The sequence below is a fragment of the Lathamus discolor genome, chromosome 5 (assembly GCF_037157495.1).
Source record: "Lathamus discolor isolate bLatDis1 chromosome 5, bLatDis1.hap1, whole genome shotgun sequence".
NCBI classification, from domain to species: Eukaryota; Metazoa; Chordata; class Aves; order Psittaciformes; family Psittacidae; genus Lathamus; species Lathamus discolor.
The window spans coordinates 119,356,667-119,383,396 of NC_088888.1; the positions used below are offsets into that span (position 1 = coordinate 119,356,667).

The 26,730-nt window shown below is 38.7% G+C and overlaps 1 protein-coding gene across 4 annotated transcripts in view; it reads right to left on the bottom strand.

Moving 5' to 3' along the window:
* Positions 1-2,073: 2,073 nt before the first annotated feature.
* Positions 2,074-26,730, bottom strand: part of SLX4IP (SLX4 interacting protein) — an 82,716-nt gene continuing 58,059 nt past the window's right edge. For all 4 annotated transcript variants that reach the window (XM_065682328.1, XM_065682324.1, XM_065682326.1 and 1 more), the window contains 4 exons: positions 20,651-20,728; positions 17,945-18,033; positions 5,233-5,342; positions 2,074-3,757 (listed from right to left, as the gene is read on the bottom strand). In XM_065682328.1, the coding sequence (XP_065538400.1) occupies positions 2,950-3,757; positions 5,233-5,342; positions 17,945-18,033; positions 20,651-20,728 (1,085 nt within the window). In that variant the 3' untranslated portion in view covers positions 2,074-2,949. The remainder of the gene's footprint in view (positions 3,758-5,232; positions 5,343-17,944; positions 18,034-20,650; positions 20,729-26,730) is intronic.

Sequence of the window (26,730 nt, forward strand, 5' to 3'; positions counted from 1 at the left end):
ATATTTCCCTTTTTCCAGTCGTCGGGAACTTCACCTGACTGCCAGGATTTTTCAAATACGATGGCCAGTGGCTCAGCAACTTCACTTGCCAGCTCCTTCAGGACCCACGGATGGATTCCATCAGGTCCCACGGACTTGTGCGCGTTCAGATTTTTAAGATGGTCTCGAACCAGATCCTCTCCCACAGTGGGCCCAAGGTCTTCATTCTCACAGTCCCTGCACCTACCTTCCAAGACTTGGGTGGTGCGGTCAGACCCTTTGCCAGTGAAGACTGAGGCAAAGAAGTCATTCAGAACCTCAGCCTTCTCCAAATCCTGTGTAGCCAGCTCTCCCGAGAGCTTCCTCAGGGGGCCTATTTTGTCCCTAGTCTGTTTTTTGTTTGCTACGTATCTGTAGAATCCCTTCCTGTTATCATGAATTCAAAGCTTTTTCCCTGAGTAACAGCATTTCTGAGGACCCAAGAGGCAACTTTAACATATAACGAAGCCCTAAATACACAGCTACAAAGAGCCTAGGAACCTAACGGGTCAGTAATTACAGCAAGAATGAGGCAACTATGCACCTCTGAGAAGTCCCCTGGTATTTGTTCTGACTCTCTAGGCTCTAACACCTTTAATCCATCTAGCCTAAAATTTCTAACTGTTGCACCACAACTTGAACTCTTCATAAGGGACTGTAGTGATAGGACAAGGGGTGATGGGTTCAAACTTAAACAGGGGAAGTTCAGGTTAGCTATAAGGTGGCAGTTAGGGTTAGGGTGGTGAGGCACTGGAATGGGTTGCCCAAGGAAGTTGTGAATGCTCCATCCCTGGCAGTGTTCAAGGCCAGGTTGGATAGAGCCTTGGGTGACATGGTTTAGTGTGAGGTGTCCCTGCCCACAGCAGGGGGGTTGGAACCGGATGACCTTAATGTCCTTTCCAACCCAAACCATTCTATGATTGTAACTGTGTTAAAAGGAGGATGTTCCCACACTATCAGTGAGGTGATTAAGTATCTAATAACAGTATGGGATGATACTAAACTCTATGTGGTTGCCCTTTGGTTTCTAATACTTGAGTTAAATGGACTAGGAGGAGAGGAAGAAGAAGGAAAGCATCAGAATCCCAAACTCTTCGCAGTAGTAATTTGGGGCATACTTGCTCAGGACCATCCACAGTGTTCACAGATATATCCAGTGCATTCACCAGCTTGCAAAATCAAGCGTAAGGTCTTTTTCTTAACCAAAACAAAATAGAATGAAGTAACTGGAGTGATTTTACAAACTCAACCTGTGGCTGTTACTGCATAATCATCAAAACCTCTCCTGTAGGTATCTATTACAACCAAGAGCATCCAAGTAAAAGCAAAGGAGAAATAATGGTAACTTAAAATTGCAGTTTGGAATATGTGCTTGTAGCATTTATTATCAGTTAGGTTACTGTAAGAACTTAAAGAAGCCCCCCAGAAAATCTAGGCTAAGGTTTTAATATATGCTATCAATCAAGTTATTCTATTTTAAATAGAATTACAGAATGGTTAAATTTACTCTGATTTTTCTGATAAATTCTTAATTAAATGTCCTTATATCTCAAAATTTTAAGTCTATCAAAAAGATGCTTTTTACTCTCTTCCTGGCCCAGGATCTCAAGCCCATGGAAGAGACAACAGTAAACATACCTCAGGCTATACTTCCTCCAAAACCAGGTTCACTTGCCGCCTCAGTTTTGCTATTACAGAGTCCTTTCTGCAGAACCTGAAGACTAGTAAGCAGGAGCAACCTGACTGCAAACCCTGTGAGACAAATCATGCAAACAGGCTGAAAGAAAAAAGAGAAAATGTCTTTTGGAAGGTATGCAGAACCTTTTCCACTTACAGCAAAAGAAGAAAGTATTTACAGCAGAAAGATGCTGTTCCATTAGCGGTGTCTTGCTGCCAACTGCCAAACTGCGAACTCTGTTAAGGACCTGCATTGCACTACCAACTGGAACACTTGTGGACGTGAATATCCTTCGGAACCTAAATGAGGATATGTCAGTAGGAATGTCCAAAATTGCTTCACATAAAGTATCTGTTGTCACAATGATTTGAAGAGAATGATAAAACTGCTTATAATTTTATTCTAAATATATAAAAAGATAAGCATGAAATTAAAAGTTACATTTCCTTAGGTAATTCACATATATGTTACAAAAGCAGTATGAAAAAGCCCTGTGCAATTAAAAATAACCTCTATCTTACAGTAACAAGTAAGTCTGTTCACATATAAAGACCTCTTCCTAACAGCAAGGTCTGCACATCCAGGTGACTGCATATATAAAACAATATTCATTTCTCCAAAGGCTGAATGCACGATCACTTGTATCCACAGCCTGGGCTAGGAATAAACGTTCACGTCAAAACTGCACAAGCAGGAACTGTAGTTATTTTGAAACCCTGCTGAAAATTACCAGCAACATTAAATCCTGGTTAAAGTTTTATCTGAAATGGGTTCAGTCTGTCTTACTTGTAAAGATCATGTGAATAAACCACAACCTAATACAGAGAGAAAGGAAGAATTAATTTTTACTATAACAGTGTCCTGAAACAAGCAAAACACTGAATCACTGCAGCTGCTAACAGATCACAAAAGTGGATTTAACTTTGGCTGTCATCAGCTGATACGACTTTTTAATAGTACTGAAACATACATACATCTAAAATTTTGCTTGGTAAATATTACTGTGTAAGAGATTTTTCTTTCTATAAATACTACCCTCGTTCGTACAATATTAATGTCTAATCCCTAAAGGATTACCTTCATTAGAATTATGACTAAGATACTCAGTTACCTACATTTTCTTTAACAGTTTTGTCTCATTTTTACTGTGTATTTTGATTATTTTTGCTTTGAATTGCTTCCTAATTTTTGCATATCCTTTCCAAACACAAGTTTGGCTGTCCACCCACGTTGTCAAGGTAGTATTTCAGACTTTATGACTTTTTAAGCCTTCGGAGTTTTAACTTCCTGAGACCATTTTCAACTTCTTTTTTCCTTTTCTGGCTAAGCTTCTCTGAAGGCACAGGCTGCAGCTCTATACATGATGGTGGCATCACATCTTCAGGGGTTGTGCTTGGCTCACTTTGGCCTGTCTGTGCTATATTGTTCCTCACAGAAAGAGGCTGGGAGAGGTTTTTCCTTAGTGACTCCTCATTAGATGCAGCCTTTGTCAGGTCTCGCTTAGAAAACAACCCTGAATTAAGTGGGGTCTTCTCCTCCAAGAATGGACCTAAACAACCATCATCACACTTACTCATCTCTGTATTGCTAGGAATTAAAGGTGTCCCTTCAGAGGATACATTTCCGAAATGCTCTAGCTGTTCTTCTGGAGCACAGGTCTTTTGCTGAGCCTGTGTTTTGGTCACTTTTTGACTTTGCTTTGGACCTAGCAGTGCTGACTCAGAGCTACAAGGAAGGTTCTCGCTCAGAAGACTCGACTTCAACCACTCCACAGAGTGAGGTTTTTGCTGGCTGCTAACACCATCTGTCTGTCTCTGATTAATATAATTTTCCAGCTTTAAAACAGGAAGCTCCAAGTTGCTCTCAATTGTATTTGTGCAGTCCTTTAGCAGTCCTGGACTCCTCCGACACGTCACTTCAGATTGAGGGCTGAGAGAAGTCTGACCATCGTTCTTCCTGCTCCCTGTCTGCGAGTCCACTGAGCCAAGGGACACCTTCTTGGAGTCCTTGCTGATCTGAGGTTTGCTTGTGTTACTTTTCTTTAGTTTTGTCCTTTTCACACTGCAATAAAAAGGAATTTTGTTCTTAAATTAATTTTCAATCTTCCCTTCTTACAGACTCTGAAGTACCACTAGGACAACCCTGTCTCCAAACATGGAAAAATCTCCTGTATATCATCTTGACAAGCAGTAATGTTTGTCTAGTGTGGATAATATCAAGTGTTATCCATCTGATTTTCCACTGCACTAGGGGAACCCTATTTATTAATGACTAAGCCATGAAGGAGTTTGCATTCTATTCCAAGAGGCAGAACTAGATTCATTACAGACGTTAAAGGTCAACACAGCATAAGTATACTGAATTCCTTCCCAAACTGGCTAAATAAAATAGCATTTCATAAGTGCCTGAACGATTTCAAACTATTCCCATATATTCAGATGCATAAAGTGTATCTAAAGAATAAAGGGGGGCAGGCAGGGAGAGGCTGCATGTGCCTCTCTCTCTGTGAGAATTTCTAATCCCTATTTTAGAATGTTCCTCCGGAATTTTTCCCAGGCCATTTCAAAGCATTACTTTAAAGTTAACCACTACTCATCTAGTATCAAGCCCGTTCATCTGCAAGGACTTAGGTAATGCAAGTAGATGATATTCTAAAAGGAATTATATAGGAAAATGGGATCACAAGAGACCTGATGGAGTGTCAGCACATCAACACTCCTCAGCAGCATGTTACCTGTGTATCTACATTTCTCACAGGCTGTAAGATTAACTTTATGCACAAGTCCTGAAGCTGTATTTTCAGTCTACGGATATTGCTGCAGTTTATCGCAGGCTGAGACCACTCTCTGCTGCTCTGCTGATGCTGAACAGCGTATCTAACTCTTCAGAAAAAGGGCTCTTGCGAATCAGGCAGAGCTGCTGTATCTCCAAATCTAATCTCATTTCTAAAGACAACACAGATGAGACAACATGGGTAAAAAGAAAAGCTGCCAGGGTTCACAGCAAATCCCTGATCCTGTAGTTGATTTGGGGCTACTGGCAACTTGCACAAAACCAGCATCCTGGTACAGCAGAGGACCGGTGTAATGTTCAGCTGATCAATTAACCCTCCCCATGCACTACACCAGCGACACCCTTTAACTGTGAGCAAAGATCCAGACTAGTATTATGGTACAATGCAGACTCTCCCTATGAGAAAAAAAATGTATCTGCAAAGTGTTTTGCACCAGATTCAAACATCACATATTTATTTTGGCTCAGGGCTTCATTCAAGGAAAAAAACACCCTGTTTTGATTCTGCCTAGCGCTATGTGAGATATCTATGTGGGTTGTAATAGCTTTTTTCATGCCATACAAAACAACAGTGATCATTTTATGTACTCATCCACACTGGAGTAAGTAGTCTCTTAGTAATCTGAAATAACATTTTGTAAAGGAGATCGTATTATCTGAAATTTTATTACATGGGCTAGATTCTATTTATCCAAATTTCACCAGACTATATATTTAACACCTTAGAAAGAAGAGTGACATACATTTCTTTCAAGATGCCTTGCTTTATTTGTTCATTCAGACTAATCTCCACCTTCTTGTTCTCGGCAGATTCAGTAAAATATTCAGACGTCTCATTGGAAAGTTCTTCTTTCTGCTCCAAAAGAAAACATAGGTTTAAAACATGACACACCAAGCTATGGTTATTCAACATAAAGCTTCATTTCTAATAGTAAGACTTACAGATGTTCTTTATTATTTTGATCTGAGCAGTCTAAGAGAATTATTTTTCATCTTTAATATTGGGGCGTCTGGTAAGTTCCCTCCCCTGTCAGACTCCCAACAAACGTATTTCATATGCTAAATTATCCTGCAAACAAACAAGACTGTAATGTAAAGGATGTAGCTTTCCAAACCCTCTGAGGAAACTGTTGGCAAATATTTGACATCTTTGTGGCTCAAACTGTGACAAATGCCAGGAATCTCTCTTGCAGACAGGAGCATGTTTGTCAGCTTTTTTTCTGAAGAGACTGACTGGCGCAGTGGTCTATACACTTATTCTCAGAAGAATTCCCATGATTTTCCATACTCACAAAAAAATAGAGTTTATTTACACATTTCAGGAGGCAAGGGTTAAAACTTTTAATACTAACTTTCAAACGCTCACAGCTTGGAGTGGTTGGCTACTACAGGACAACAAGGGAATTCTTTCTGGTCTCAGCTAACAGCAGCACCACAGTTTTATATAATATGAGATCGGGGCAAGAGGGAGGGAAGGAAAATGCTCTTTTTCTTCAAGCTGTGAGCGTTTCCTTTCACAACGAAACAATCTCAGTCAGAGCAGGGCCAGTTCCTGACTTCACTATTAAAAACTATATACTAAAAAAAAAAAAAAAAAGTACTACTTCAGAGGCTATGGAGAGAAAAAAATGTGGCAACATTAGAGAAGGGGCTTTGTGCATCTCCTTTTCTTGATATCGCTTTTCTCCATCAGCCTGCATGATGCAACTTCTGACTGGAGCTCATCAAATGGAGGCAGGGCTTATTTATACCCTTGCTCCACACTGTGAAGCTGGCACATGAGCCAGATGGTACAAAAGAAGTGAAGGAAGTAGAGAAAGACTGCGGAGGCACAAGACCAAAGCATGTACATGACCGCTGCCTGGAACACCTCTAAACCGGTCACTTCAAGGCACTGGAGCCCTGGCCATTTTTATCTGTATTTCTGTTTTAAAGGAGAGGGGATAAACCTCACTGCTGTTTCCAGAAGACTAAGCCAGTCAAAACTACTTCCTGTTTTCTAAGCAGAAAAAGGGTAGTCAGGCAATGAAATCAAGCTATTTTGACAGTTTTAAAAGACCTTACAGCTGGTCTGAGCCATCCTTTCAGAGGCAAATTATGCGGACTTCTTTGTGTGTACTGATAGATGCCAGTTCTGTCCACTAACGGTGCAACGTGTGTTTATAGCAGGCAGAAAACACATCGGACATACATGCACAGTGTGATTTCAACCTCAGAAATCAAGCCTAACAAGTTTATTCTCAGGGATTAATTGCTGCTTCTATTCTAGTTAGAGGTATGGGCTCCCCTAATTTGACTAAATACATTTTCATCATATTCTGTAAACTATTCAAGAAGGGAGCATCATTAAGTACTTGAGAGCTCTGCTAACTTTAAGAGAAGACACTCTTAACCATAACAACTGTAGAAACTATTTGAATTTCCAGTAACATTCGCACAACACAGCCTGAAGGATCTTGCACAACCCTTCTGCTGCAAAGCAGCTGGAGAGCACTCTTACTTAGCCAGAGTACAGGAGAAGCATTAGAGTTTCTGCTTTATGGTAACCAGTAAGGCTAATTCTAGTAAATCTTCTTCAAGTCTCCACACAGCGGATCATGACAGGATTTCCACTCCATTAAGGCAACTCTGGTAGATGTGGTAAAAAATGTGATGTACAAAATCCAGAGGGCCGGGGACAGTTCCTGTCCACAGGTACTCACTACTGCAGATAAGGAAGAAACCTCAGTTCTAACTTGCATCTGATTATGAACAGTGCATGATTGTTGCCTGGAGTGTACCGGCATGCCAGGGTGTCAAGGACAGACCCTGGAGAGAGGCAAAGATGACGAAGCTCTGTCACTTGTGAGTTGAGTCAGACTGGAGTTAATGGTCCAGAGTTGTAGGGTAACACATTCCCTCACTACGCCATCATCAACCTTTTATTTTGGTTTCAAGTAACTTGTCACATAAAGCAGTGACAGAAAAGGGTTAAGGCATTAAAAAAATTAAAAATCAAAATGATTTATATGTGAAACACTTCTGAACATGCCCTCTAAGTACAGTAGATTTTCCCCTCGGAACCACACCCTGTAAGTGCTGTATTTTGAGAGCTGAACAATTAACATAAGGCATATGAGTCAGTCTTTGAAAGACTCTGTGGGAACCAGAGAGCCTTTTGCTATTAGGAGTGATGTAAACTCCCTAAGGCTGGAATAAGTCCACAATAGAAGGCAGAGAGAGTCATAAATAACAACAATGGGCACCCCATATACTACTAAGACACTCAGCCATTATTGGTGATACTTCCTTTATTTTCTTTATTAGACTTAATAATTTTAGTTAATTAAAAAAAATAAAACAACACTGCCTGTTTTGGGAATACTATTTATTTCCTATGGGAACTTCGGGACTTGTCAAAGAAAGAAAAAAAGCTAATCTGCTCTCATCCTGTCTAGTAATCCCAAATTCCTTTTAAGCAGTGAAATAATTAAAGAAAAATATTCCAGGCATAAAAAGGAGGACAGCAGAAGCAGACATCATATAAACAATGACACCATGACAGAGAAAAACGTCAAAGCCCCGCCAGACTTGTGACTTGACTCTGAAAGAGCTGCGGGGAGGTGGGATAGCTGCTAACAAATTAAAACCACATTTCTTGGCAAATTGTTAAAGACAGACATATTTACATTTGTATAGAGACTGGGTGGGCACAAAAGATTAAAATGCTTCTTTAGCCCTTGAACTGCCAAGTTCTATTAGAAATATGTGCTCTTAAAATCCTAGGGTAAGCTCGCTCCTTTTTGTCACTAAAACTCAGCAAAGAAGTGCCTCCAGAAATTGAGCTTGTAACAAAGTCTGACTGCTCTACCTGCTCATAACACTAGCCTCTCAAAATCTGCTTTTAAGATCCTTAGTACTTATCCAAAGAGTTGTCTGGGAGGAAAGTAAAAACCTATATTAAGACCTAGAGAAAAACTTTATTCTTTTACTATCTTACTCAAAATGAAGAGGAAACCCTCAAAACATAAAAGCAGTGACTGCCATCTGCAGCTCTCTCCAAGACAGCTGAATTCAGCAATACAGCATTAAATATCTGGAAAAGAATTACTCATGGATGTGGCACTTGTGAATAATCCTTACAACTCCTTATCACGAAGGATCATAGAATGGTTAGGAGACGGAAGGAGTTGGCTTTCCACTAATACTCATGCAATATTGGTTTTAATATCTTTTTCAGTCTAATGTTTGGGATGCTGGGTTGAAAGAAAACTTTCCAAAGTGACCAATGCTGCCACCTTTCCCACCTCCCATTTAGTTCCATACTTTCAAGCTGTCTCTTGCTCTTCTCAGGGTAACAGTTGCACATGCTTCTGTACCAATAAAGTAACACTCGTGTCTGGTTAACAAAAAAAAAAAACAACCCAACAAAACACAATAAAACACACATTGTTTCTGAATTGCATTTATCAATGTGGCCCAACTCGCTCATCAAAAACACTTAATAGGAAACATCAGTGGGTCCAGTAAATCAAATATAATGTCGGAGTGGCATGTGGGAGGGAACTCTGAATATAATAATGTAGACAAAGCAATGAAATAAATTATTATCTCAGCACACACAAGTGAATAAAATTAGCACAATGAATCAGAGAGAAACACTTATTTAGAGGAACTTTATATAAGCTTGCAATTGCATGGTTTCTTTTAATGTCACTCTGAGCTCCACCATCTAAGATAGCCTTTAGGTTTCAGAACAGTTCTAAGAGACAACTGGCAGATCAGAGAGGTCAGACAGGACTCTTTCCAATCTGATAAACAGAAAACGGCTCCTAAAGCAAGTGAGAACCTTGGCAGGGAAGGACGAATCGGATACCATAAATCTAACTGATACAAAATTGACAGAGGCAGGACTTCGGGTTTAGTCTTCTGCCCACTCCCATCCCACACGAAGGAAAAGCTTCCCACAACTTCATGATGCAAATTTTTCTGCGTTTCCAGTGTAGTGTTGCATCTGCCCTAGCAATTCTACTTATGAACTCCTACCACATCATAAAACATTCATAGATGTTTTCCAAGAACAGAAATACTGGATACTATTCTCACCCTGAAATACAGTTCTTTGATTGGACTTACAGAATATTGCTCTACAGTTTAAAGTGGACTGTTCTGCTCTGTACGTCAGTAAGTTCCAGTAAAAAGCATTAAGGATCATTCCATGTTACACATGGGAGTACTGATTTTTCATTCGAAATAGGTAATTTCAAGGAATGCTGGTTGTTTAAAAGTACCGTTCTTTTCAAGATTGAAATTTAAGAAATAACCAGAGAAAAATGCATCTTTCTAGCAAGGAGCAAAACTGTACAACCTACCCATGGCCCAGCACAGAAAGGAAAATCTCTTGGATCACAGTCTTCATTATCTAGTACCAAAATTCATTTTGATTTAACACCACGGATCTTAACTTTCAAGTTTTTGTTTGTCAAGAGTCCCTATGATCTGTAGTCCAAGAGCTGGCCCAATCTGTTAAAGCCTCTGAAATACACATTCCACTTTCTCCTTTTTCAAACTACGAGGTGTGAACCCGGGTTTCTCACTCAATGCGTAAGTCTTGGCAATTCCAAACATTCCAAAGGTCCCCAAAGCATCATCAAATTAGCTTAAAGCATCTGACTCTTATGAGGAAAATGCTTGCTTTTGAAGTGTTCTGTTTGAAATTTAATTGGGAAATTCAGAGTTCTCTGGGTTTGCATTTGAACACTTGCTAGATAACAGAAAATGGGAATATAAGCTGTAAATGGCATAAACCAAATAAATTGTGGTACTGCGTAGAAAAATTACAGTTGCAGGGAGACCGCTGTAAATATCGATACACGTCTGAAACGCAGATAGCAAGAACATCCATAACGCTTTCTATAGCCACAGAAGGTGCTTCTGAAACAAATGACTATTTACATACTGAGAAGCACGTGATACATGCTCTGTGTATTTGCTTCAAGGCAAAAAGCCTTAAAATTAATGTTAAGTAATTAAGCTATTAATCACTCTGATTTTATATGCTGATGCTACAAGACTCAGATTCTATCTTCAGAGAAAGTGTCCACTGATAAGAAACAGAAGCAGAAGCAATAGCTTTGCACCCAAAATAACTTCTCTCAATGACACTGAAGAAAAATGTAAAGCATATTAAAATTGAATCTTCAAGTTTTTAAGAAAAACAAGGTCTAGCCTTTTCCATCCATTTTAAGGTTTTGCTTCTAGCAGTTATGAAAGGGGACATGCGAGATATACATGTGTTATACTTTAAAGATTCCTTTATAAAATAAGAAGATAGCAATTTTAGGTGGAGCTCAATCCCTTTATCCAACTTACAAACCGTGAGGAAAGGAATCTACTACTTGGCTGTCCCAAGTAGCTGAAAAAACAAGGCACCCCTGTAATCCTGTACTACAGCTTTTAACAGTCTGACATGAGGATCCTCTATCTACCTACCAAATCTAAAGGGTATCTGAGCCAACAAGCAGAGATACCTAAACACCTACCAGTAACAGTGGAGTACAATTGGTATTTATCCTTCCAAATGGGTTATATGACATACCAGAATACTACTTACAGTACATAATGCATACAACATGATTTATATACTTAAAATTCAATTGTTACAGAAAAATGTGAAAAAAAGAGCACATAAATTTTAAAAACAACTGTTCTCTTTATACAATCACAGTAGCGTTTAACATCTGTAGGAGATCTTGGAAAGAATAACTAATACTTTTGATCTTGCTGGTTATACAGAAGCAAAATATGTAAAATAGGCAGAACTGCACAGACCAGGAAACAATCACTGTTCAACAGTTTATAGTCAATGTTTTAGCTTAGTTTCCAAACCAAACACCACCACCCTAAAAATCCCCAACATTTCTGGGCTCACACTGGGGATCTGTCCCTCCAAATAATTTCAGATCATGACAAATTGTTCAGAAATTCTTCTGGCGAACTTTATTTTATCCTCCCATATTTCAGCTTACTATCCAGTCAAGTTATGAAATTCCTATTAGTTATAACATATTTCTGCAGTAGGTTAAGGTACAGATTGCTCTTTCAAACAACCAAAACCAACCCTCAAATACTCTTTCCCCAACAGGAACATAGACAATTATCAAAAACTGAAGTAATGAATACTTTTTAGGTCCCAGAGTCATCAAAATCTCACAGACGCACAGCAGCTAGATCAAACCTTTAGCTCGCTGCAGCTCTAGCCATTATCGCTGCCAGCTTTCTACCATGCCTCTTTGCTGGAGGTGCCCATCCTCTCAAAGTCTGCAGAAAGAACATCATTCAGTGCAAAGTCTGGGATCTCAACTCACATTCGCATTAACCACCAGCATAAAATGTGACAGCAAGAGAGTGAGAGGGGAGAGGAAAATAGGGAGGTGAAAGGATGATGACAGATGATAATATCTTAAATTACCACAAGGCTTTGACAAATGAGATCTTGTGAATGCTGCTAAGTAGTTACATTTAAATCAACTGAAGCACTCATACAAGAAGCAACTACCAAAATCAGTAAAAGATTACACAATTTGTCCTTACTTTTTGAAGATTGCTTCATATGGAAATAATTTTACGTGCTTAATCATTTATAGTGCAGTTCCAGGACCTTCTGTATTTCTGCTATCCTTCCTCTGGATTTCGCACAATGAGAGGCACATAATCTTCCACTGAAGAGGTATTCAACTTATTGGCTTTAAGGCAATTTAAGTATTACTTTTAATTTCATTCCCTATATACTCTAATATTCTGTCTGCTTTCCAGATAACTAATGCTATGGAGCACAGATTTCTCAAAGCAGTCCTTGTAGCAATATCTTGGCCTTTTCCCAGAGAGTCCACAGTTAATGCACTCAGCGCTATGCATGAACACTGGAATTGCTCTTTTCAGTAAAACTACTGTGCATTTCTCAACAGATTATTTTCATTTACAGTCCTAATGCCCCTATACCCAGCTCTGTGAGGTTTCTCTGAAATTCTCCACAGCCTTTCTCCAGTCTTGACTAATTGAAGTAATTATGTCAGATTTCATTTCATCATTTGTCCACCTCTCAGGATCATTAATGTAACAAACAGCAGACAGCTATTAGACTTTTGCCATGCAGAAAATAAATCAGTCAGTTTGTAGGCTATAAGAAGAAACTAAGGCAAGTTCAGACAAATTTCACTGAGGCAATTCACAGCATTACTGCTCTCAGGTATCCTCCCTCTCCTTTTGCAGGAGGTTCCTACCCCCACTGCTGTTGGCAGAAGGGAGCACACACACACCCCAGCTGCTCCCACCCGCAATTCAGTGCACTAGCTTAAAACCCAGGGAAGTTTAGTTTGCAGGAATCCACAAGACTCTGATACGCAGCAAGATGAGATGCAGGCACGCAGCCCTTTTGGCAAACTCTGCTATAGGAGGGGTAATCTCCAAGGAGAAGAGGCAGACAGCTGGGACAAAAGGGAATGCTATAAAACTGCCATAGTTTTCTTCTTTATGACCAAGTCAAAGATGTTAATATCATTAATTTGTGATGTAGTTTCTCAGCAAGAGCAGGCTCATGACTCAAGCTAATTGAAAGCTAGCCTAACACTGAAAGGGAATTCTCAACCTTACCCAACACATGGTCCTGCCAAGCCTCTGTAGCAACACTAGCAGCCACACAGTGAGAGCCTGACCAAAGGGATCCTCCTGAAAACTAACCATGAAAAACAACAAAATAACCCCAAACAACAAAAAACCTCACCTTGTTTTCAGAGGGGTCAAGGAATTAACCCAGCTCCCCACACATGCCAGCACTGACAGACACAAGAATGTTTGGGTAAGAGAAGGCAGGAGGGCCTGCATGTTTCAGCATCATCGGTCTTGCATCAGCCTGACCAGAAACATGAAAGATGAATAGAAAAACATGACAGAAGCATGTCAAAAGTGAAAACTCACAAAAGAGAAAAGCAGTTCTTTACCTGTTTCACTATGTGGTATTTAAATAGAGTTCCCAACTACCTCTTTTCCAGGAAGCAGTGAACCCTGTTCATACAGTTACCAAACTACAGCTTAATATTGTCTTCTTTAGCTAAGCTTCCTATAATGATGGAAAAGAATTAAGCATGAATTATCTGAAAACACATGAACACATGATTTAATGAAATTTAAAAGGATAATGAAATCAAAACCATCAGCAGGACAAGAATTACAACAAATGTAGCATTAATATGTGTTTTGGATGCGACTTTCAAACCAGGGTAACTATCAGCTGCTCCCTAAAGGGGTGGCTCCTGCTCTCTTCGTTCAAGTCCTGGCTATGTGCTCCTGCAACGTTTTTTGTGTCACACTTGGCAACTGTATGGGTACAGGATGAGTTGGTTCAGTGAACTGACATGCCGGAAAACTAATCCTCCAATAAAAAACAGAGAAACCTCACAAATAAATGGTTTTCTGCTGGATCAAGTCAATGAACTAATTCATTCTTCACTGAAGAATCACTTGGCCCATTGTAACTAGAAAGGAAAGGAATATGTAGCTGCAACTAGAGGGGATGTGGACTGACCTTTTCAGTAGTAGCCTACCATCATAGCAGTTTAATTATTATATATATATATACACATAGAGAGAGTTCCAAGCCAAGATTAGCACTTACATAGTGTGAATTGTGCAATTGTATTTCCCAGCATTTCCTTCTTCCCCTACCCAATCTGATATTACTTAACAATAAAATAGTCTTTAAAGTATTTAAGATAACTAAGTTCCACATAAAGTCTTCTACTAATCTTTACAAATTGCTGCTTTCATTCTGCCTTCCAAGAGAGACACTATCCCAGGAGCACATACTCTAATGTTAAAGTCTCTTGTTAATTACAGCTAAATATATGTTTCAATCAAAAAACCTAAACCCTCTCCCCAGCATAAGCAAAATCCAAACAAATCATGCCATTTATGCTCTTAGAAGTTTTAAGAAAGAGAATTCTCTAATGTACTTGAAGTATGTTACAATGACACAGATTATGAAGTCAGACACTTACGAAGATGAAACAGTCTGCTTTTACTTCTCTGTTGGGGATTTAAACAGCACTGGGCATAACGCTAGCACTTTTTTCCTTATGTAACTATGTGGGGTTTTTTGTTTGGTTGCTTTTTTTAAGAGTAATATTCTGTTTGGAAAATAATCTTTATTTTTGCATAATATTTTGCACAATAGCAAGGCTCAGTGGAAACCCTGAGATCTTTTTAATCAAGACAGGAGCTCCTACTCCCCACTTTTTTTTCTGATCTCACATGAACAGTACTTTCAAATTTTCACTTTAATATCATCATTAGCTTAACCTCCTTCGTGCTTTCCCTACAACTGCTTCCTCTCATAAATTCCTGCATAAAGCGATGTGGTTATCAATGAATACTCCATTGTTAGCACATTTTCAAATGCTCACAAGCCTCTAATAAGCCTTCCACCCATTTCCATCTCCACTGTTTCTTCAGATAACCCATTTCCAATTTTCCATTTTAGCTCTTTACATAATCTTCAAGAAAATGTCGTCATTGACAAAGATGACTAATCGCACCAGAGCACTTATATATTTCCCTGGGTTTCCTCTTTTGCCATGTTCCCAAAACTGTCTTCTTTTTCAAGATAAAACTATTCAAGATTACAAACAGAGTTTGGCAAAACAGGAAACAATGGGTTTATGTTTAAACTTATCATTAATCAGCCAGGCTATTCTTCCATCTTTTCCTTGAGACTTACAATTTGCCTATGCATTTTCAATACCTTGCTGTATTGTTTTTTTAAGGGAGATTTCCCTTCCTCCAAAATTATTGCCTGCAGGAATATTATTACAACCTGATTTTTAGATATGACCACAGAAACACCCTGATCTATTTCTAAATAGATTCTATAAAGCAGAAAATTACAAATCGATATTTTCTTCTATTTTATTTCAGCTCTGCTCCTTAGAATTTATTAGTTCATGCTTAATGCTAATTTGACAGCCTGTCTAATCTACCTTTTCTGTGGTCTTACAAGATGTATCACACAAGGCTTTAAATAGTTTCTCTCAGCAATTGATGCTAAGAGTTGTGCTTGTGAATATCTCAAAAGCAATATAATTGTGATCTTTACTAAGATGCAGGACATAAGAATTGCATTTAATATCTGGCTACATCCCTTGAAACCCTTGGTTTAAGCAGAGTCTATTTCAGAGATACATAGAATAGCCTAAAAGGCACTGAAACAGCAAAGAATAAAGTGCTGAAGTGAAGGAAGAGAGTTGCAGTGAGTGAAAGAAATATGTATCAGGCTGACATAAAACTGATTCCAAGTAATGGGAAAGCATGGCATTGAGCCTGACTTGTCTTGACAGAGCTCAAGAATGAAAGATTGACCCAAACCATAAACCAGCATAAAGGAAGCTCAAAAAAAAGGGGGGGAAAAAAAAAGGATTGTTGAGTCTTGACCAAGTCAATCCCAGTGACATCCAGCAACACTGAGAACAGGCAAAGTCTCCATTAACATATAGTCAACTACTTTTATAAAACACAGACAGGCCCTCAAAACCAAGGGTGTGAGCTGATTAAACGCTTAAAAGAACTTGCATGCAACATTATGAAATTATTCAAACCCAAACAACATACAGAGGAAAACAAAACATATGCCTCATTTTTAGCCCATGACAGAATACACTGGAGTATATCAACGGAAAGGTCTTCTGGGTGGTCTTTTGTGGTCTAGTTTAGAGTTCAAGCATACTCACTGCTAAACTGCATAGAGAAAAGTCCTCATGCAAAGTGCAGGCCCTTAGCCTTTACTTGTGGAGTGCCAAAAACTTGAAATGACCTCTCAGTGGCAATTAAACACTCCCCCAATTTGGCAAGGTACTCAACTGGAATATATGACAAATCCAGTACTAATGTGCCATAGAAATTCTGGATCAACAAAACAGTCTGAAGTGAGCCCTTAAGTTAGAGTGGTAGGAATTCAAATGATACTCCAATACATTTGTGGAGGGGCCGTTCACATCTTGTTACTTCTTCATGTAAGAGAAGATGGCTCAGGGATAACTTTATCTTATTTTCTCCTACCAAGTTACTACACCAACTGTTCCAGCAGTTCTAAGCACACATATTGCACTTGTAAGTAAAACAAATTCCAAAGATTTCATTGTTGTTGAAGTTACAATCCCACTAATACTTTTTTCTTAACATAAGAGTGTTTAAAGTCCCTTTTTAAACAACATGGAGTTCCCATAGATCAAGCTCAATTTTTTAAATAGCCAAGCTAAAGTTTATAACATTGTCTTTTTCATTTACCTTCTCCTTACTGTCTTAGCATCATGTGAAAGAAACCAAAGAAAACATCGACTCTTTTATTTGATGGAAAGATTAAAACCACCAAATGGGGAAATTGGGTATCTCATAAGAGATATTAGGCAAGAAAAAATAAGATAATTATTTCTCAGTCAAAAAGCAGAAGCAGGATTTTCTACTTAAAGCATCTAAGCAGTTTTCAAGACAATGCTGAGAGAGTAATAACTTCCAAAATGGCAAAGTACTTCTAAAGTAGATATGTTCTGAGAGAGAGAAAAACATTTGCTGGGTCCTCTGACATTTAAGGATACTTACTAATCTAGGAATCAAGATCATAAAATCTGCATTTAGTATAATAAATAAAACCACCCTGCTTGATATTAAAAAAATACTAAGTTGAAGGGCAGAGGAAAAACTTTTATTTTCAAGGGTCAAATGTATTTTAATACATTTAAGATAAACTACTAAAATACACATAGCCCTCAGCATGTAATTCTGACTCTTGCTGCGAGCACAGCAGAGACTGCCTGCCCTACAGCCCGCCACCTGGGTCAGTGTGAGCACTCCTGAGACAATCAGCAGTTAACTGCTGCATAAAAATCATAAGCCTTTGACCCTGATCAAGCCTTCAGGATGAAATATTCAAGTAGAATTATTTATGGTATTTAAGTACACACCAGTGCCTTTTTCTCCATAAACGTTTAGGGATTTTTCTTCCCTAGCTGGGCTAGCTTTGATCTGTTTGACTTGTTTTGCAGAACAAGTGCTAAGAGAACACATAAGAGACCTCTGGACATTAAAAACTGCCCCATTATAATTTTGGAAAGTAAAAAGTTACAAGGACAAAATACAAAGATAAAACAGATTCTTAAATCAAGGAGCTAAAATCATACCTAGCTTGCTAAATACATGGTCTTTTTCCCTGAGCCTTATCTGGCTCAGAAAATTCTGAACTTCCAAAATTTCCCATTTTTGTCTGCTTTGAGCTCACTTCAGGATGTCTTTTGAATACTTCGGCCTAACTGTTAATGTGACTTTCTGGTTCCAAGATGACAGTCACAAATACGTGAATACCAACATCTATCTATAAAAGTTATCTTGCTACTATAAACCAGAAAATTTATAGAACAGATTCGTACATACCAATACATCATTGTCACATGTCCAGTCACTTGGATCAGAGTAAAGTTTACTGACACACACTATAAATCTGTCTGGAAACACACGCAGGTCTATACAAAAAGAATTTAAAAGAAGATTACAAAAATTATAGCCATATTCAAAACCATACATACTATCAACATATACAGATGTTATTTTAGCAAACAGAATAATTGAGGTTTTAAAAGTGCACACTAACCCACTTTATGCACTCTTAATAGTTTCTTACCTACTCTCTTCAGCATCTCAACCCTCCCTTCGTTTTGTTTTTTTAAACCATTACAAATAAAACATAGAAATCAGTAAGTCAGAGTAAGTTTAGTTCCCAAGAGGATGGTCATGGCTGCAAATTACTCCACCTGCACCCCTGGACAAATACACCAGACAGAACCAACAGACAAAGCACTTAACGGTGATTTCTTTTGTGTTCTTCTGGAGATGAGTCCTTTCATCACAAAAGCTGTACATTATGTTTGGAATACAACACAACATATTCAGCCAGGATCTGACATAAAACCTCAGTGTAAGGCTAAGTGCTTCAAACTTTGACTCCAGTGAGTTTTGAATTCATTAAACAAATTGGTTAACTGCTACTGAATTACAGATTTTACTCAAGATCACATGGTTTGTTTTGAAAACAACAAAGCTTCTGGTTACAAAGGATCAAAAATTGAAGGGCTCTCAGAACAGACTAGACAAAACTTTTCTTCAGCACCTAGCAATGCTATGAAGAGAGCATAGCTGGGTATTTTGTTATTTTACAATTTAGATTATTTCCAGATTACTACCTTCATATTTTTAGCTCAGGTTTTTTTGCTATTGGTTCTTGGTTTGATTTTACAAAAAGAGAGCTATTTATTTTTGAAGTTTGTTATATTTCAATACCAAGCCATAATACCCTGTTTTCTGGGACAAGAAAGAGATGAGGCATACAGAAAAAAACCATAAGGTTGACCTAATTTTTTGATGGAATATCTCCTCACAACGAATGAGAGAGTATAGGCTTGATGTGCCAGTGATGATCAGGTCATCCATACAGGTGCCTGCCTCTCTACAAGGTACTGCTTCTCCACCAACAGCCTATCTCCATTAGTATCTGACAAACCCTTCTGAGTGTGCACCAGCAGTAACTTTTCTTGAGTCATTACAATGAAAGATGGGGATGCTGAAACAGATTTGCCACTGGCTGAAAAAGCTTACACAGAGACCTGAGATGCATCTGTATGGCACAACAGCTTGTTAAGCTACTATAACTTGATGATGAACATGAGCCTTTCGTAATCCTTCCAGAAATATCAATTCTGTTAGCAAAACTGTGTCCAAGACTATCCTATCTCTGCTCGTATCCTCAAGACCTGAAAAGCCACCTGCAGAGGTCTAGTACAATAGCTTTCAAACTGCAAGTAGTCTATGGACATCCTCCAAATGGGCTACAAAAGAAAAGCTGGAAACTGTTGCAAGGACTGAACCTATTACATGTGATTCCACTAAGAGCCCCATAGGTAAGCTATGTTTACTTTAGATACTGAGTGAGCATCGCCAATTAAAGTATGCAGAATTCTTCCATTAGGCTCAACATCTGGTTTTGGTTTTTTTTTTTTTTTTGTGAAGGACTAGGCGTTATCTTACAGAAAGGAAACACTGGTGCCAATTTATTTATTTATAGGATATATGCTTATTTTTGTACTTTGCGAAACCCAGCAAAATAAAGTTCCTTTCCTGTTAGGAACTTCACATGGAAGCAAAGTTCTGACTGCAGCACCAGAGCAGCTCTTTTTGGCAGCACTTGTAGGGCAAGCTCATTCCTGTTGGGCATTTTTGTTACATTTTATAACAATCTCACTTGCTGGCTAAGAAAACGAAGCGTCTTTGGGTATTCATTAGATTCAATTCATAGGTTCAGAGAAGAAATTTGAGGAAATACTTTAAAACCACACTCCAATCACTTCAGCCAATAGGACTTAGAAAACAAGTTGCTGGCATCTGAAGAGTTTCGAACATTTGTGAATATAATGAATTCCTACCTAGATAAATCAGAAATTCTTTTAAAGTATCTATTCAAGTATTAATTATTTTTAAGGGCACCTGATCTATTTTGCTTTTTTTTAATCAAAAGGTCAGCAGACAGGGCAGTGATTGTTATAGGTCCTTTTTATTGCTGGTGGCGGGACAGGATTGGTATCACTTCCTTACAGAGCATCCTGGCTTGAGAAAACATGAAGAAAAGGTCTGGTCCAATGACATCACCTGTGTAAAGGTTTTATAGCACTGAGGTGAATGAAAGCCTTTTCTTGCATACACTTGTATGGTACAGTTGATGTCACAAGACACTCGAGCAATAATGAAGTGATTCATACTGCAACCTCTGGTTGATTCACCCTGAAGAGACTCAGTAAAGTGCTGAGTCTCATCATACTTACAGATTTTGGTGTAGCTTAGCTGATCACCCTGGGGCAAGGCATACACAAATTTAAAATTAAGCTTAAAAAAAACCACAAACCCATCATATGTCAAATTTTTTTTTTTTTTTGTAAGAAACATCCTCTGAAAAACCCCAATCAAAACCAAGCTCTGAAAGATATTTTGATTCAGAAGACCAAACTCTGACAAAGTATTAGTTTATGTTCCTTTTTTATTCTCTCAGAAATGCAGAATTCTAAGTAGCACTATAAGAAACTGATTTCTTACCACGATAACGTTTCCCTACAGCACAACGGAGATTAACCCATCTCTTCGTAAAGTAGGCAGTAATGTGCAAACTGTTGGCTGCAACAGAAAACAAAGGGATAATAATAAGTGTAAGGGTATCTTGGGCGTTCTGGTCTCAAAGTGTTGCACATCTGCAAAGAGAGGATTGAGAGAAAGCAGCAGCTCAAGAATACAGAAGAAAATGTAAGTTTAAAAGATAATTTTTAAAAGAAACTGTTCAGCCTGAAGTATCAAGAAATTAGTATCTGAAACAGGGGAAAACATTTTAAAATATTACTAACCACCAAGGTTCTGGCATCCAATCACAGAAATAAATTATCATCAATTAATTGATCAGTGCAGCCATCTCCTTAATAGACTAAAGTCATGGTCACTAGTCCAATAGAGTCCTATTTACTATGAGGTTTTCATACATGTTCTGCATGAACACTATAGATAACCATTTACTAACTGCCTTCTAGAGAATGGTGACATATTTAAACTTGATAGACAAAAGTCCCCTCAAAATATGAAATATCTTAATTATCTACAATTCCACTGAATTGGGAAATGCATACATTTAAAATCCTCAGTATCTACAAGCAGACAGAGCTAGCCTGGCTCAATCAGCAGAGACCTGAAACATAGAGGCTTCTTCAGTTTCTGTTCCTGAGAACGGTATGTGTAACATAAGAAAAGGACAGAAAGGGTTATATTACAGCAAAGAGACTATTAGGCTACGGCTAAAGGAAATCAACTTTTACTTTTGTTCTACTTAAATTTCCAAATGACCCTAAGTAAATCAGTTAGGACTTAATTCATAAAGGTATTTAGCAACCTAACTCCCACTGAAACTCAAAGAAGTTAGCATCTGTGACTCCTCCTCCACAATCCTGGATGCCTCATTAAAATGAAAATGCAGAAGAGTGTTAGTGCTATTTCCCCTAACTCTGATGGGTTTTGCAAGACTTAAATTATTTCTGCTTCCAAGACAATCAGATACCCTATGTGTAATTACCATAGAAAAGTTAAAATTAAGTGCTACTGCTGTTCTTCTGATCTAACCATTTAAAAAGAAGGAAAGCCTGTTTGTCCCAGTCTCAATTTCTACTTAGCTAGTGCCAAGGCATGCCTTATTTCTAAGTATAAGCCCCAAAATTCATGTCCTCTCCTGCACAGGCTACAACACTCCTACAAGACCTCCTGGAGCTCACCATCAAGTGCTGTTCAGCATCACCCCTCATTAAGAACTACAGTTATTGATCACAAGAATCCGTATGAAATTTATCAGCCATCTTTTTTCTTTCCCCTCAGGAAGACATCTAAACTTTGACTTCCCTTTCGAGATCAAGTCAAGATGTGACAAGTTGAACCGTCCTTTAAAAATGATGAGCACTAGAGAAAAAATTGGATGTAATCCACAAGCTTTATTAACTGTATATTTACGAGCACAATTAAAGAAAATGACTTTTAGCTATTTCCTGTTTGGCATCCACGATTCTTTAACATTGTGAGTAGGGTGAGCCAAATCAAAGAATACATAAATAAGTTATTAGTGTGATAATAGCATCTTCCACTGTTACCCTCAGCAATCCTGAAAAAGTAACATTGCTAAAAGTACAACTTTGCAAACAAATCTTCAAACATTATATATAAAGAGTAAATGTTAGAAGTCTTTCCACCTCCATTTGTCTAGAATATTCTAAATGTGCTTTTCTTGCGAGGAACTTAAAATGAAAAAGTGAATCATTTGCTTTTCAAGGAAAAAGCATCATAATTCATTCCCGAAATTCTTGTGTGAATCAGTGACAGGTATATCTATTTATTTTTCTTGCTACCTTGGTATTCTCTGAGAGGCTGAGTGTTTAATCATATCTGATTGACTAACAGCCTGAACAAAGTTTCAGATTCCTCTTAAAGCCCTTGACTCAGCTGGCTACTGTTCTCTGGAAAAGAACATCTACCTCAAATCTAACCAAATTCCTACTTATGTAAGAGATTGAGACACCTCTACACTGGTTTTGCAGTGTCAGCTCAAGTCTGAAGTCTTATAAAGCCTTCCCAGGGAGCTGCACCTGAGCCAATAAGCTTGGCCCAGAGGGACTACACTAGAAAATAATTTTAGTTTCCATGGCTATTTATTACCTGACTTTGCTGGAAAAGCCTGAACAGATGATTTGCTGTTACTTACTGCTGTGAGAAAGTTTTAAGACGCATTCAAGATACCAGTATCTTGAAAGTATCACACAGCTATGCTCACCAAATGCTATGAAAGCCTCTTGTATGTGACATCTGATCTAATCCATAGTCAGCTGGAGCTTGCAGAACTTCCCTAGTTTTAAAGTTGCCAGAGTTACTGCAGAACTATAAAAACTGTGGTGTCCTCTTTCTGCTTCCTTCAAGAGAAATATATGCTCTGATTAACCATTCTGCTTCATGAAATAAGAAACTAAAAAATAAACCCCCACAAGAAAACCTTCTTCTCTGGCAACCTCATGCAACTTGCAGCTTTTTGAACTTTCTACACAGTTACTCAGCATGAGTCTAAGTCTGTTCTCAGTTCCAGACTTGTCCACCATCAACGCTGTTTATATACCAGCATATACTAATGCTGGCTTTGGGCAACCTGTGGATTATGCTCCAGGGAAGATAGCCATTGTATACTCAGCAAGGAGCAAAAGCTGCTGTTCATGATACCTGGAAGAACAGACCAGCTGATATGCACCAAATGATCCATCACTAACTCCTTTTAAGCACAACATAGAAGTTTTAACTTTAAGCTACATACAGTGTTTTGCAGTCAGTAATGTAGTAAGAAAGTTCACAGATAGTAGGCTCAGCAAACCCAGATGGCTTCTCTTCATCATTAAATGTAGATTGCCAATACAGAAACAGAAATAAAACTGGTGTTACTGATCTGGAGTTCCGTTTTGCTTACTTCAGAACTGTGCACCTAGATCACCAGATCCAGGTTCCAAAAAACAAACAAAATAAAACAGAACACCAAGACAACAACAAACCTCCAAACCCAACAAAATAAAGCTTGAAACCAAGCATGTGACTGACTAAAAGTGGTTCTAGAAAAGCCAGATTTCAGTTTCAATGAGTGATGCCTTTTAAAGGAATGGTAATTTGCCCTGCCTGTTATATTTCACCGTCCCACAACACCGAAAGGAAGTATCAGACACCGACTCTTTACTGTAAGACTATCCAGCAACACTTGTTTTCCAAAGCTGTCACAAGCCAAGCTGACTTGTGCTTCCAGAAGGCTGCCAAGAAGAGGCTGTGGTAGTGTGGAGCAATGGGAAGCCCTCTCCCACGGCTATTAGGGACCATTCATCTGGGAGCCTGGGAAAATGCCTCTGAGGTGCTGAGTTATCTGGAGCAGCCTGGCAGGTGTTCCCTTCCCAGCACAATCTGGCACCTGCATGGCTCTGCAACTAAATTCAGGTTTCTCCAAAGCCACAGTATGAGCTTAAGAAGGCCAACTGTCCCACAAACATTTCCATATCTGACAGGCACCTATTTCTCATCACTCAGTATTTTTAGATCATCTTTCAAAAAACACCTATTTTTTTCCCTCCCAGCCCAGACATTTCACATTTAGGACAGGTTGTTCTGGATTAGGACTGTCTGTATGCTTGGAAACTAACAACAAAGTAAATCATTGCAACATACAGATATTAAAAAAAAATATAGGAGGATGAATTCCTTATGTTACAATGTGAAACTAAATACATAGGTGCATTAAACTTCTGAAACACTATATTGTACATTAAAAAAGAAATCTACATTTTACTTATGCTAGATTAATTATTCCACACAGATTAAGCTGTACTAGTAATAATGTTTACAGTATATAGAGCTTTTCATCTTCAAAGTGCTCTACAGACATATTATTACACTGCTTTTTACCAGTCATATTTCTCCACTTAGAATTATTCACCACTGAATCCAAATTCCTGATCGTTTGTAAACAAAACCCAAAAGGAACATTTTATTCCAAACCTCCTGCTAATGGTGCAGCTTTCCTTTCCCAAAACAAATGTTCATGTACTCCAGAGTAGGCTGCCATTGCTAACTTAGGGGAGATTCAAACCAAATGCTGACATGACAGTTTAGGTCCAAGTCTAGGACACACCAGCAGGGACAGCGGATACAAAAAGCTGTCAGTGCTCCCTGAGCTTTTTCAGTGTTCAGAATGGGTACAGAATTTCTGCGTCAACTCAGAATATCCCTCCCTCCCCCCGAAAGTAAACTTTGCGGTTAATGACAACGAGAATCTTCATCCAGTACAAATTGTTATACCCCAAACAGCGGGATTTGGAACAACTTCACCAGCTCAGGATGACATCCATTTTTTCCATTCTTTTCATCCCTTCTGCCTTCAGTTCAAAGAACTGTTAAATTATTTTTTAACATTTTCATTATTTCAAGTGCTAATCACAAGCAAGTACACAGGAAAACATAAAGCCTGTAAAAAACAACAACAAAAGTTTAAGATAAACAGTCAGGCTACTAAACTTACATACAACAAGTATGGACTGAACAACAAAAGGGTCTAGTATTGAGTGAGCATTGCTGCAGGGTCTGATCTTGCAAACGCTTATACCTGCAAATAAATTCAGTGATGTAATTTGCCTCTGTCTTTTTCCAGGTGCCTTTCAGTCAGCTTAAACCAAGTATAGACAAAACCAGAATACTGACATTTTTCACCACCTTCTTTTATAATTTTATTAGTACTAGTGCTATTTTTCTACCTGCTAAATGTTCTGAACACAGGACAGTTGCCAACACAAATAGGTGAGAGATCTGTCCCATCAAGGACCTGGGGACAAGAGTTAGTTCCTCTCAGGGAGCAGGGGCTCTGACTGGAAAAAAGACATTACCCTTTTAATGAATCTGATCAAGACAAGGATGAGATACACCTAGCAGAATTCTCTCTGTTATCAGAACCCTGATAGCTGGCTGTTGCACAGTCTAAACCCTTTACAATACAAGCTGTTAACAGTGAAACTGGACTGAGCCATTCTATGAAAAATCCAAGAGCAGGGTTGTAGGGCTCTCCTCTAGCAGGAGAGGTGCAGAATTCACTCTGAAATCAGACCTATACTGACCAAACTGGATCCAGTATAAGGCTCTTCTTAGCCTGTTTGTCATGGGTATTCTGAAGGAAAGAACAGAGAAATAAAGCATGTATAAGACCATCTGGCTGCAAGATGATATGAAGACAGGCTGAGAAACTTGGGGCTGTTCAGCCTGGAGAAGAGAAGGCTGCGTGGAGACCTCATAGCAGCTTCCAGTATCTAAAGGGGGCCTACAAGGATGCTGGAGAAGGACTGTTCATCAGGGACTGTAGCAATAGGACAAAGGGCGATGTGTTCAAACTTAAACAGGGGAGATTTAGGTTGGATATAAGGAAGACATTCTTTACTGTGAGGGTGGTGAGGCACTGGAACAGATTGCCCAAGGAAGCTGTGAATGCCCCATCCCTGGCAGTGTTCAAGGACAGGTTGGAAAGCCTTGGGTGACATGGTTTAGTGTGAGGTGTCCTTGCCCACAGCAGGGGTGGGAGGTTTGAACTACATGATCTTTAAGATCTTTTCCAACCCAAACCATTCTATGATAAATGCACCTGATGGTCCTGAGAACACACCAGCTCTAAAAGAGAAAGACCATCTTCCCTTCACTGATACTGACTCCCTTCACTGATGGAGAGACAAGCTGATCCAGGCCTGAAAAGCAGCTTTTAAGTTACAGTCTCAATACTCAATCATAATGTATAAGCAGTAATAGCTAACAACACCTGCTAATGCTAGAGCTAGAGCAATATATTTGATGGTCATTAGTGTACCATTATCACAGACAACTGCTTTCTAACAGGAGACAAGATTTGATTTCACCCTTTTGCACATCTCAGACTCAGTGACCATATTATTAATTGCACATGATGTGCTTTAACAAATGAACTGAAAGCTATTTATACCCCCTCACTGGTTTGAACACATAAACTGTGTTCCAGACGAAGTCGCGTGCCTGGACTTCTTTAACCACTGGAATGAGCACAACAACTGAGAAAG